This window comes from Rhagoletis zephyria, unplaced genomic scaffold (genome assembly GCF_001687245.7).
Source record: "Rhagoletis zephyria isolate East Lansing unplaced genomic scaffold, Rhagoletis_zephyria_1.1 Rzeph_scaffold_02284, whole genome shotgun sequence".
Taxonomy (NCBI): Eukaryota; Metazoa; Arthropoda; class Insecta; order Diptera; family Tephritidae; genus Rhagoletis; species Rhagoletis zephyria.
Window position 1 is genome coordinate 13,824 of NW_016159368.1, and position 14,517 is coordinate 28,340.

General features: G+C 34.5%; 1 protein-coding gene across 1 annotated transcript; it reads right to left on the reverse strand.

Annotated features, from left to right (window-relative positions):
* Positions 1-11,160: 11,160 nt before the first annotated feature.
* On the reverse strand, positions 11,161-11,834 carry LOC108366479 (homeobox protein MSH-C). Its single transcript, XM_017620900.1, has 3 exons — positions 11,649-11,834; positions 11,549-11,606; positions 11,161-11,483 (listed from the first exon to the last, which is right to left on the reverse strand). The coding sequence occupies exons 1-3, from the start codon at positions 11,832-11,834 to the stop codon at positions 11,161-11,163; spliced, it is 567 nt and encodes a 188-aa protein (XP_017476389.1).
* Between the last annotated feature and the right edge of the window lie 2,683 nt (positions 11,835-14,517).

Genomic DNA, 14,517 nt, shown 5'->3' on the forward strand with positions numbered 1-14,517 from the left:
TTTACAAAAATACCAAACAAGCTCACATTGCAGATAACGAATTTTTCGATTTTTGCTCACTTAGGCGGCACTGTTCGGCGATGTGAGATACACCCTTTCCATACTATATTTACTAATGATATGTATTTTGCACGGCTGCTTTTGATGTGTCCAGGCACTTTCGAGCACAAACTGGCATTGAACAAACTTACCAGGAGTGAAGGGCATGGAATAATACAATATGATTCACAAATCTTAGTTGAAAAGTATGGGATAAAGGCGAAGAATCCATGTATTATTGGTTCTTACCCTTATTGGTCATCCCACGACAAAACGCTGTTGCACAAGTGCCTCAGGGATGCTTATATCAGCAAATTTTCTATTGTTATCAATCAATCAATCTTGTGCAGATTTCCAGGGCATCAGTCAAAGCGACTGAAACACTTGGGTTCACGTTTCATGAATATCTTTGCAGAGAAAGCGGATAAAGAAAATTTACCTTTTGTGAAATGTTATTTAATTGGTTTTATTGTGGTGATTTTAGCCTTACAAGCATTATTGCCGTTTTGGGGAATTTGGATTTTGGAAACTACCAGCTCGGAAAAGAGGTATTGGATTAAATTTTTTCTTGAAAAAGTAGTTTGCTAAATTACTATAGGTCGCCTTTGACCAGCATAAAGACTGGTTTTCACTATGTCATATTTTGACGCCAAAATTTGGCGACATATTTTGACACAACTTTATCTCCTTTTTCCATACCTTTTCCGATGATATTATGGGCCTAAAATTGACAGACAGCCGATTTCGCAGCGCATGTACCCGACTAAAGACCTATCCTGATCCAAATCAATCGATAAACCGCTTTCTGTTCCTTTTTGACAATGTGTTTTCACTTATTTGACTACAAATGCCACTGAATTTGGCACAGTGAAAACCAGCCTTTATATTTTAGTAGTTTTCCATATAAACATATAGCTAACTTAGAGTGAAAAGTTGCTAGGTCCGAATTTAAAATTTCATGGAGAGAGAAAAACTTATATAGAAATTTTCTTCATGTATTTAGCAAAAAAATTATAGTTTGATCAAAAAGTGTAAATTTTGACAAACTGCACGTACAAAATAATTGCGATTTTGTGGAGAAAAAATATAATGGAATTTAAGCACTACGTATGGAATCTAACGGCTGGGTATAGTTTGGGCAAAGCCTTAAACTCCCCGAGTTTTAAAAATTATTATTATTTTTTTTCTTAATTCACTGCGACTAGCCGTACAGTATTCAAAAATAATTCATACATTAGTAGTCTGTTCGAATAGATCTCTAGTGAAAAATGTCTAAATTTGCAATTTATCCCAAGAAGTACGCGAACGCAAAATTATCAAAAACTTGTTTTTAGTATAGCTGATCGAAATTTTGTTTACATACAAATGCATGAAACTGAAAACACTAAATTAATATAAATTTATAAGGTTTGCTTAAAGTAATTTCCTAAGAAAATGTAAATAAATGAGTATTTGGTTTATTCCGAGACATTTGCTAGACGTGCAAGTTGATTTAAACTGAAAAATTATCAAAATAAATTTCATAATTTTCATAAATAGCAAACAAATTTTTTTGATCAGCTGTTTTTCTTGCTGGCAAATGGCTGCTGGTAAAAATTTTTCCAGCAGGAATTAGGAAGTACCCCTCCAAATCAACTGTCACTTTGCGCTCTCAATTTTCGCTACTTTGCAAGTTTTTTGCGAACGCGAACGCCAAAACCTGATAATTTGTGATAATTTGCAATAATTATCTGCTTGTCGAACAGACTATAGCTCTGATCTAATATTTTTCATGTAAAATCCTGTAAAAATGTCAAACAGCAAAATTACTCTCTGAAGTGAGAGTAAAAAGTGAGTAACAACAAAAAGTACGGGATCATTTTTCCTCTAACTTCCTGCAAGTTCATGGAGTACTGGATCAAAGCTGTTATATACGCATTTTCTTCAAATTTTTTTTTTTTTTCAGTTACATTTAAAAATGTTAATAAATACCTTCATATCTACACAGGTATATACGTATCATAACGAGTATCCGGCCACAGATGCAACTTATCCGGTTGACAATCTGTTAGAAGAAAACCAACGAATTAAGCCAAAAATTGGTTTGCACACAATTACCGGCATCCGACTGATTTATCTAAATTGGGACGGATTTTTTTGAAGAGGATGGCAAATACATATGTACATCTGTGAGTGTATATCTTTATACACAAATATTTAGTTACTCTTGAGATTTAATGCTTATTGCTTGTGTGGCAGATGTTGGTAGTGCCACATAATGGGCCTCTTTGTGATAAAGCCCTAAATACATAATTAAATTAAGATACATAAGTCGGTCGATGTACTGATATATGAAACTTTATGATTTTTATTCACCCTTGGATTTACAAATGCGTGCTTATTTATACTATGTATATGCGCCGTTAGCGAATTTTTTTATTTTTTTTCAGTGCAAGGCGGACATTTTTTTCCGGTGATATCCGATCATATAAAACAAAAAGTGAATTTTGAATTTTTTATTAGTTATGACTTTTTGCATTTCAGCGATGATGTTTGTTACGTCTTATAATTGCATATGTTTTGTGTCGATAAAGAAATATTTGGTGCTACGCATGCAAAAATATGTACATATATACATATATATATATATGTATACGCACACACATTTGTATGCATATTAGGGTGGTCCCAAACACGTAAGATCGGAATTTTTTTTGCTCTCANTGCACACACATTTGTATGCATATTAGGGTGGTCCAAAACACGTAAGATCGGAATTTTTTTTGCTCTCACCTCCTCGGATTGTTCTATGTCAAAGAAATATACTCATATTTTTTATTTTGAAATCAAAGAAAAAATATTTAGAGGTCGCTTAATGCGCTCAAAGTTTTCCGTGTATTTCATATGGGAAAAATCCATTTTTTATAGAAATGTTATAAGAAATATTGAAAATGAATATTTTATACTTTATGATTTGTTTGTAATAATAAAAATGTGAGTATTACAATCAGTTTACCATTAATTTTAAAAAGTTTTATTTCATCGTTGTTTTAATGCATTCAGTTATTTAATTTTTACTCATATTCATAAAAGTTATGTCTCAATTTGAAGCCCGGTATCAATCCCCGAATCCCGGGATTACTTAAAAGATATCCGGAAACCCCGGGATCACCCCGACGTGCTCGTGGTCGCCCTGGCTTTCGTTGTCTACCCATGGGTGCGGAATCGAAGTATCTTTTCACCGGAGCGTCGTCATCCATGCGTACAACATGTCCAAGCCAGCGCAATCGTTGTATTTTTATGCGCTTAACTATGTCCATTTCGATAAAAACTCGTACAGTTCGTTATTCCATCGTCTTCGGTACTCGTCGCTCACGCGAAAGGGGCCATAGATTTTGCGAAGAACAGTTCTCTCGAAAGCCCCCAAAGCCTTCTCATCTTTGTTAGACATCGTCCATGTTTCTACGCCATAAGGACGAGTATGATGAGAGATTTGTAGATCGCGATTTTCATTCGTCGAGAGAGTTCTTTGCTTTTCGTTTGCCTACCGAGCACAAATTAGCATCTGTTGGCAAAAGTTATTCTTCGCTTTGTCTCCAGACTGACATTATTGGTAGTGTTTGTGCTGGATCCTAAGTAAAGGATCCTAAGTCCTACACTACTTCAAAGTTGTGACTGCCAACAGTCCTAATACGCGAGGACTTTTTATGTGTTGCCAGGAAGTTTTTTGTCTTGTACTCGCTCACCGCCAGACCAACCTCGTTGTTATTAAGTTAGGGGCAGTTTTGTTAAGCAAAAGTTTGCCTAAAAATTTGTTACGATGCCATTTAATGCTTAGTGGAAATTCGTTATAAAATTATTATTTGATATCAAATTAAAATTGTCCGAGTCCAATAAGGTTTTGTTCAATATTTTATGTCAATATGTACATATGTATGTACAGATGTTGATCCCAACGACTATCTGGCCACAAACCTATCACAGTTGACGATCAGAAAAAATAGAACCTACTTTAGCCAAAAATTAGTTCACAAACAATTGCCGGTATCTGATCGATCTAATCTAAATGGGGATGGATTGCAATGAAAAATATGTATTTCTGCACATAGGTATACTCGTAAATACGTATTTATGCATTTACCCTGCAGCGAAAAGCCAAACCAGTCAGTAAAAATACCAGTACATTAACTAGTATGAGCTAAAGCGACAATTTCGAGCTACATATGAATATAATTGTCTAATACGAAAGTTAATTGCTTTTCTGGCAAACGATCGGCTGTGAAGTCATGTGAAGACTGCCAGTGCTGGTTGTGAGGTCTCTTGGAGGTGGTTAAGATTTTTCAAATTAATATATATAAAAATAATTTCAGTTCAAATAAACGAGTAAATTACAAAACTGAAAATCTAATTTCATTTGAGAAAACATTTTATATACATATGTTATAGTGCAAAATAACATACTTTTTATTTTCACGCGTTATGAATCGGCATCCCATCAATTTGTATAATGCACTTGCGTACCCGGGGTACTTCGTCTCGCGCAAAATTATTTTTTTGTAGAAACATTTTGGTAGCACACTTTCACCAACTATTCACATCTTGTAGGACACCGACTTGCTAAAAATACCATAGCTAACGTGAACTAGTTGGGCTGAAACGCAAACTGGTAGCATTCTAGTTCACAGCTAGTAGCTTTCCCTGCAGGGTAGTTACTGTACTTATTTGTTGTGGCAGATGTTCGTATTGTCACTTTGTGTTAAGCGCTCTAAATAGATAATTAGCTTAACGGATCGAATGCTCGTACATACAAAAATGATTTGTGTTTATTTATAAATAAATATGTAAGTAATTATACCGAACCATGGNAGTAGCATTCTAGTTCACAGCTAGTAGCTTTCCCTGCAGGGTAGTTAGTGTACTTATTTGTTGTGGCAGATGTTCGTATTGTCACTTTGTGTTAAGCGCTCTAAATAGATAATTAGCTTAACGGATCGAATGCTCGTAGATACAAAAATTATTTGTGTTTATTTATAAATAAATATGTAAGTAATTATACCGAACCATGGATAACTTCTTCTTAGGTAATTAAGATAGGAAATCCTTATTGAATGTTGGTTTGCTATTGAAATTCTTTATAATTATTTACAAAGTTAAGACTTTCCCTGACCACATGTACATACATACATATGTATATTATATGATACGTATTTGTTGTTGTTGTTGTTGTTGTTGTTGTTGCAGTCGAGCTCCTTCTATTTAGTTCACAGCATGATAAAAACATTACAAGGTAAAATCATTGAGAGGCAGTCTGACGTNTCACATGTACATACATACATATGTATATTATATGATACGTATTTGTTGTTGTTGTTGTTGTTGTTGTTGTTGCAGTCGAGCTCCTTCTATTTAGTTCANCCACATGTACATACATACATATGTATATTATATGATACGTATTTGTTGTTGTTGTTGTTGTTGTTGCAGTCGAGCTCCTTCTATTTAGTTCACAGCATGATAAAAACATTACAAGGTAAAATCATTGAGAGGCAGTCTGACGTTTGACAGCAATATAATTTTAAAATTCGAGCTCAAGCTCACACACACATTCTCATTTTTTATTTTCAATTTTATATAATTTTAAAATGCTTGCAAACGTCAGAAAAAAAATCATGGCCGACGAATTGAGAGAATGATTTTACCTTCTAATATTTACAGTTTTAACTATAAATTACAAATTTTTCTTTTCTTTTGTTTTTATCCACTACACCACAGCGACAGCCGACATACCTACCCAGTGGGAAAAGTAGGGCTTGCTCGAGTTGCAATCAGTGTTCCCACGCCATCCCAAGGAAATGTATCACCGCGCAAGCCAAAAATTTATACAAATGTATCCAATTTTGTTTTTCCATCTCATAAGTTGTAAGAAAACCAAACATTTTCTTGAAATAAACATANCTCGAGTTGCAATCAGTGTTCCCACGCCATCCCAAGGAAATGTATCACCGCGCAAGCCAAAAATTTATACAAATGTATCCAATTTTGTTTTTTTACGTATCCATCTCATAAGTTGTAAGAAAACCAAACATTTTCTTGAAATAAACATAATTTAACCCATCTTGAGAACTTAGAGTACGTGTATATATATTTTTTTTTTCATAAAATCAAAAATTTGTAATTTCAGTTTATAGATAACTTTTTTTTGGGCATAATTATTTTGCAAAGTAAGTATAATAAATAGTAATTAATATGTTACATTTGCACCTGTACGCTCTAAAAAGTACATTTAAATATACTACTGAAAAGTAGTAACAGGAATCTGTATAAATATATGTACGTATAAGATGTTCAAGATTTGATTTTGAACTTGAAATCTTTAAAATATACACATAAATATCCACATTTTCAAATTAAAAATACATTTCCTACAAATAATAAACATTGGGCGCTCACATGTACTCTATTTTAAACATTTTATGAGTAATTTTGCTCTTCGCGACAAAATTTGGCATGTAAAGGTAAACAGGCAGTGTTTAATTTTATTACACAGTGTACAAATTTTCAAACTTTAAGAGGTTATCTCTCTTAATATGCGCAAATAAACGAAAAAATAATTTTAGAGTGTATTTAAAGTCTTTTCAGTAAAATTCATACAAATTTTAAACTACATTGAAATCATCTTTCTTTTTAAATTAACAAATGAAAATATGTGATATGAAAGAGATTACTACAGAAAGAGTATATATCTTTATATATATATTAAGATCTTGGTTAAGCATCCTTTTTAGTTAATTAAAAGAATTGCGCTTTACACTACTTTGGTGAGATCTCTTCATATGTTCATTGCTTCAATCACAAAAAATAAAATTCTCTAATTTCACGCTTAATTAGTGATTTTTAGTTTACATTTAGAAAACTTAATGCTTTCTACCATCTTTAATGAAAATAGCCTTTTGAGAGAAAACAAACAACTTTATAGAAAATATAAAATTTTGGCCTATTTAAAAAAGTATCCACATTTACATACATATACTGATTGGGAAAAATAAGTATCTCGAAAAAATTCGTAAAAAATGCGCAATGTTGCGCGAATTATTAATGTATCACGTTCTGTGTGAATTTCTAGCAAGATATTATCAGTTTGGCAATTGCAACATTGTTGCAAATTTTCATCAGTGCGGCGGTAATGCCGCTCTTATTACGTGCCGCGAACAGGCCCGTAGTAATGCATCCGTGCGTGATAAATAATGCAATGCATTTATTATGAGTTCTAGATTCTATTACTGTTTACTATGTAATCAGCATTCTAATGTATCCAAAAAGTCCCAAAAAATTCATATTAAATCACATTCATTCCTCGATACTAGGTAATGCAAAACTTTTCCTAGGACATCGCTGGTTTACTGATTATTTTTTAGATGGCCAAACATTATATTTTGTCACTGGCTATTAGGGATGTTAATTTTTTCGCTTTTTGCGATCCCGGAATCCCGGGATTTAGATATTCATTATTTTTCAATAACTTAAATCGAAAAAAATGCTTCAATATTTTTTGAGAAGCAATCCAATCAAAAAAATAAATAATAAATAAATGGGTTTGAAAGCTACTTTTTTATTTAAAGTGAAAATTATTTCATAAGTAACAACACAAAAGCCAGTAAATTAATGTATACACATTTAATATTACTTTGTGTGTACATATGTATATCGAAAAAAGCTCGATGCAAAAAATTTAAGTTAACAAATGTATATTGTGGTTGAACGAATTTCATATCTACATACTAGTGGTAAAATAAGAAAAACGCCTTTTGTTCATTTGTGTTTAATGTTTAAATTTTTTTGTTAAATATCTTTTTCATTATACATATGTATAACACCGTGCGATAGTAAATTTTTAGTTTTTCTCTCTAACGCCAGGGTTTATTTTAAAGGACTTTGTTATTTCAAAGATATGATTAATTCCAAAAATTATTTAAAAAATTCAATAGAATGTAAAATAAAAATATGGGAACCAAATGAAAGATGAAATTTCTTTAGAATTTAGAAAAATTAAAATTTTTTAGTTTCACAAGGACGAATTGGTAATTTTTTAAACTTGATAAAGTTAGAAAGACGAAATTCGAGGATGCTATCGAGTTTCTCTAAGTCCTTAACAATTCGAAATCCACCAAGTAAGAAAGTCTAAGTTCGGGCGGAGCCGCACATTAAATACCCGGCGCAAGTATTAAATATATGTTTTTTCACCTTTCCGCAACCTACCGATAGATGGTAAGCCGGGATGTATCAATTTTGAGTAAATTAGCGTCCTTAAATTTCGAAATATTGCAGTTTCAAGCATTTCTGCAATTTACCGTTATATGAAAAGCGGCCGTAATTTTAGTCCGATTTCAATAATTTTCAACGTTTTGCTTTTATGTGGCAAGCATAAAAAAAATACCGAGTTTGGTACAAATCGGTAGAACGGTTACCGATATATATATATGTGATTATAAGTGGGCGGTGCCACGCCCATTTTCTCAAATTTTAGTATAAACGTATTTCGTGGTAAAGAATTGTTGCAAGCATCAATTTTGAATAAATTAGCTTTAATATTTACTGATTTATCGAAGATTTCATATTTCTCTAAATTACCCTTATATGGAATGTGGGCGTGGTTATTGTCCGATTTTAAAAATTTTCGGCGATTTGGTATGCTGTACCAAGGCCAACAACTGTGCCAAGTTTGGAAGAAATTGGTGCAGCGGTTACCAAGATATACACATGTAACCATAAGTGGGCGTGGCTACGCCCATTTTCCAACAATTTATAATATTCTTACTTTTCGTCTAAAAATTATTGTAAATATCAATTTTAAGTGAATTATCTTCAGTTTTCAGATATCTCAATTTTTGCTCGAGTTATCGTGTACACGGACGGACAGACAGACGGACGGGCAGGCAGGCATGGCTTAATCGACTTCTCTATTCATTCTGAGCATTTATGTGTACATTTGTCTATATCTACCTCGATTCGTTTTGGCTGTTACAAACAACCGTTATGTGAATAAAATTAATATACCCTTGTGCACAAGTGCGCTCGGATATAAAAATTAAATGCCCCACTACTGTTAAGTGGCTCATGCCTCTAATTCTTGTCTAATCCAAATATTATTAATACTACTTACTGTAGTAACCCCTTACTACGTACATTAGTAAGGATTAGACACATGAGCCACTTAACAGTAGTATGGGATTTTTATTTATTTTTTTTTGAATTACATCGTTATTGCAGAGGACCATCGATATAATTTTTTCAAAAATTAATATATATATTCCAGAATTTCAAGGATATTCACAAGGATAAAATTTTAAACGGAAATTTTCAATACTTACCCGTCCTTGTACACAAAAAAGTTGAATCTTGTTAAATTTTACAGAATTTTCTCTTTAATTTGGTGCCCATACTTTTTCTCTAAGCACACTTCACTGGTTTTTTTAAAACATTTTTGAAATAGTGACGTCGTATAATGAGCTAGACTTTTATAAAAAACATATTGATTATTAAATAAAAAAAAGAACTATAGCCAACACTGGCCAACAAAAGGAGATTCTATTATTGCCACCAACGCAAATTAAAAATCCCGAAAATCCCAGGATTATTTGCCAAGAATACCGAGATTTTCGGGACATAAAAAAGGCCGGGATCCCGAGATCCCGGGATTAACATTCCTACTGGGTATAGATGTACGAAAGACGTACTGTCGGCAAAATGTAAGTTTTTAAGGGACAAATTTATCTGTGCTTTAAAACTTGCATAATTTAAATGGTACGTTAAGCGTCTTTCTGCGAGATTTCTGCATATTTGGTGAAGTTAAAGAGCTCCTACTTTACGGGCGAGCTGTTAAAATAAAATTTTGTCCAAATTTTTTGACCGCTGAAGGTGGTGCAAAGCAGAGTTTGAAAAAACCGAGCCCGACCTACCCAAAAGCCGCACGTAAATTACAGAGGGTCCATTATGACGTCAGCTTCCTACTGTCGCCGTACTACATATACCAAATGAAACAAAAAANAGCAAAACCGAGCCCGACCTACCCAAAAGCCGCACGTAAATTACAGAGGGTCCATTATGGCGTCAGCTTCCTACTGTCGCCGTACTACATATACCAAATGAAACAAAAAATGTTGTGTTCATGAACTTTCGTATGTAATTTTTTATATTTCTTCATTCTTAAAAACAAATGGCCTTATTCATAAAAAATAAAATAGATTTATAGACCTCTATAAAGTGACATTTTCATATAAATTTTCGATTTATAAAGCAGTTAAAGTCTTCATTATTTTTTATGAATTTGAGTGAAAATATATTGAGCGCTAATTAAACTATTCTTATAGCAAAAATTTATATCTCAAATTTCGAAATATCTAGGAAATTTGGCCCAGTTTTCTCTACTGCTTTAGCAAATAACTAATAATGTTAGTCAGAGATTTATTTGAATTTTTCCGAAAACACAAGATTTTTTGTACATATACATATGTTAAGTTTTTAACCGACTACAAAAAAGGAGGAGGTTATCAATTCGTCGGAATATTTTTTTTGATGTATGTTACTGCATAACTTCGGACCACGTTAACCGATTTCGATAATTCTTTTTTTTTATCGGAAAGGTGGTACCTCAAGGGCGGTTAAATACTAATTTGGTTTGGTAAACGAGAATTCACAATAGGCGGGCGAAGATTAATAATAGCAACTTAGTTTTCAAAATTAAATATAAATTACTCTAACGATAAATTCCTTTCGTATTTAGGAAATAATCACAGCCATATTTACTAACTTATGTAAGTATATAATATATAGTATACATGTGCATGTATATAGGCAACGTATCATGCTTTCCAGCATGCCGTATCTCCGCATAAATCGAAGTGTGCTCCGATGGGATGTCTTCTTAGTTGTCAGCGAATTCTAGACCATTGAAATCTATTTCAAGCATCCAACGCCACGCTGAAGTACTAGCTCATCNTATGTATATAGGCAACGTTCCATGCTTTCCAGCATGCCGTATCTCCTCATAAATCGAACTGTGCTCCGATGGGATGTACACCTGAAATGTGTATGTACATATGTAAATGTCTTCTTAGTTGGCAGCGAATTCTAGACTATTGAAATCTATTTCAAGCATCCAACGCCACGCTGAAGTACTAGCTCATCCATATTTGGCTCTGGGCTAGAAGCATTCGATGAAATTGTCGAATCATAGCTCTCCTCCCTTTCGCGCTTCTCGCGACGCTGACGGGCGCGCCTGTTTTGAAACCAAATTTTGACGCGCGTATTCGTCAACTCCAGCGACTCGGCCAACTGATTGGCCTCCTCGGCGCTCAAGTAGTTAGACGTGCGATAGGTATTTTCCAAAGCCTCCAATTGTGTGGGTGTAAATGGGATGCGAGGCAGACGGCCGGGCGTGCGTTTGACTGGCGGTTGACGCAAGTTGCCTATAGAAAAAATAGAAGACCACATTTTATGATACTAACTAGGAATGATTTAATGTGCCACTTACGTGGCAAACGCGGCGGATGGTAGCGAGTGTAGTGCAACCAATCGAACATCGGTATTTGCTCGACACTTGCATTGTTGAAGCCAGCGATCGTTGCGTCCACTACACCGGCTGCAGCAATACTGGCCATTTCCATAGCTGCAACAGAATTGTAATTGTTGAAAGCTTCCTGTTGGTAACGATGCTGCTGCTCTAATTTAATACGGTCAGCAATGCAGATAGAAGCATTGGTGCCGATATATCTTTCGCCGGCACGATTTAGTATATAGTCAATGCTAAAATCGCTCATTTTCACATGCGGCTCGTTGTGAAAAACTCTTGTAAGAGGAGAAAATTTCTTTGAACCCGACGCGTTTGCAAATTAAAGTGAACTAAAACGACCTTGGCAAATGCAGTGCCTTTTTAAGGATCCTGCAAGAGACACGGTATGTGTGCCGCCGCCATTGCAATGCTCTAATTAGCCTAAGCGTACGCTATCTCTTTCTGATGCATAAGCGGTCTACATATCCTTGTTATCCTTGCACAACACAGCACAGCACAGCACAGCAAAAGTATGCCCTAATTCTGGTAAAGCATATGGATATCTTATTCAATTTAAAATCATTGAGGCATTATTGTTACTTTAATGGGCGTTACCCTCCGCTAAGAGACCACAAATGAAAGCCAGCAAGCCTACCGCAGGCAAAAAGACAATGTGCGTGTTTGAAGCATTGTAATACATTTGTTTTCAGGTAGCTCCATTTATTATCTTTCAGATGCGATTAGCACAAATTGAAATGCGGTTAGCCCGCTATGACCACTTCGGATGCGCTCATGCAAATAATGATGCACAAAATCAGGGGTTGATCCTTGCAATCGTTCACTTTCATTCATAAGTCAGGCGGAATCGACATACACAATGTATATACATATATGTACATATTATACAAGTCTACATGCGATGATCGTCGATGGGAAAACAAGTTTAGCGGTATATCTCAAATATTTTGATTGATATGAGATTGTTTTCGAATACACATACCGACAACAATGAATACAGTTAATTCGCTAAAAAGTATCAATTACAATGAATGAATCAAAATATTGTTATCAGAATCGTTACAAACATACATGCATATAAGCTTACATCTGTGGTCATAAGCAATAACCGCCTAAGTCGAAAAACCTGAATTCGAGAAAACAGAAACGTTTTAAACATTTGGATTGTAATGTTGTAACTAAGGTAACTTTTTAAATAGCCTAGCTGGCGATATGGGGTTTTCACATTCACATGGACAAGTAGTTGCAGGATACGATAGCATATATAACTCAACTCTTTCTTAAGCCGACTTAGGCGGTTATTGCTTATGACCACAGATAAATATATCCATACATGGATATATATTTTATATGTACATACGTATGCACTTACTTATGTACAGATTATACTTTTAAATAAAATTAATTCCAATAATTTGCCATATGGGTGTTTTCATGTTGTCCGACCGACATTCGTACGACTTTAGATTGAAATAAATCATACGATAACGATATGCCGTTGTGTAGCTTTTATACCGGTGCTTCGAGCACTGGTGTCGGGTCATAACGTCATAGCGATAGTTTAGTATACTTCGTAGAGTAAAAACTGGCTCAGAAGCACAAAGGAGAAGAAAGGCTGTCTGGGCCATGCCTCATGAGCGTCCATAGAAAACTCATTACCGAAAATCGCAAAATGAGTCAGAAGGAAATATTTAATCGAAAAATTTGCTGAAACGTTTGTTGTAAGCCGAGACGTTTGCTGTTAGCGTAAAAATGATTAAATAAATAATATATCATAAAAATTAACAAGTATATTTTTACATATTTATAACCCTCATATAACTATAACATTTACGCCCGCATAAAACTATATAAGTTTACCCTAACGGAATGTTCTATCGAAGATGTTTGAAATAGGGATAAAACCACTCCTGCTTATCACGTAGCGGTAGTTTTCGGAAAGGTAGAAAAACTATATTTAATACTTGCGCCGAGTATTTAATGTTCGCCTCCGCCCGAACTAAACACGTTTGTACTTGTTTTTTTTCTTTTAATTGTTACCAAATTCACTGCAGAAGATTTAACACACATTTTTTTAACGGTGATTCAAAAGGATCGTTGGGTTGGGAGTTGATAGGTTAAACTGTAAGAAAAAAGCTGACCACTCTTGTTTTCAAAATGGCGGCCAATCTACAACCCGCCAAAAATCGTAAGAACCCCGTTATTTCACATAACGGTAGATAGGATTATTACAAAAATGTATCAATAGCGACTTAAATTATTCCAATAACTTAACTTTTTTTAATTTATTAATTTCTTTAAATGTAAATAGTACATACGGATCTGAAATGAGAACCAAGAAAACCTGTACGTATGTACCTTAGACCTTCGCACATCCATAAGCACCAGGCACTCAACATTTTAATTCAAGTTGAAAGTAACAATGTGTTGGTGTATGGCGCGAAGCCATGGACAATGAAAACATCTGATGAAGCGGCTTTTGGAGTTTTCGAGAGAAAGATTCTAATAAACGATTCTAGAATATCTAAATTAAAATACCTTCTCCATCCTCCTTCTCGTAGACTTTATATTTTTGCTTATTGAACCAGCTTGGTGGCCACTGTGTGATTTACTAACACTCCACGAAATACATACATATATACATAAGTATGTATGTATCTCTCTGCAAGTGCGAAAGACCAACTGGTACGATGAGGAATATCTGNTGTACGTATCTCTCTGCAAGTGCGAAAGACCAACTGGTACGATGAGGAATATCTGGAAGCTGCAGAGAAAAAAGATGTCGACTACAGGGCCACGCTGCGATCGGGCGCAATGCGCGCTATGTGGGACCGCTATAGGGAGCTGAAGAGGGAAACGAGACCTATTTGCCGTAATAAGAAGAGAGAGGCCGAAATACGTGTATGCGCAGAGCTTGAAATGCTGCCCGACAG

What these genes read in the sequence shown, in the direction of transcription:
- LOC108366479 (XM_017620900.1), bottom strand. Translation starts at nt 11,834, where the DNA reads ATGAGCGATTTTAGCATTGACTATATACTAAATCGTGCCGGCGAAAGA. An exon ending in GTATTGCTGCAGCCGGTGTA is followed by an intron (nt 11,607 to 11,648) that starts GTGGACGCAACG and finishes GCAAGTGTCGAG; the next exon opens with CAAATACCGATGTTCGATTG. An exon ending in CCATCCGCCGCGTTTGCCAC is followed by an intron (nt 11,484 to 11,548) that starts GTAAGTGGCACA and finishes TTTTTTCTATAG; the next exon opens with GCAACTTGCGTCAACCGCCA.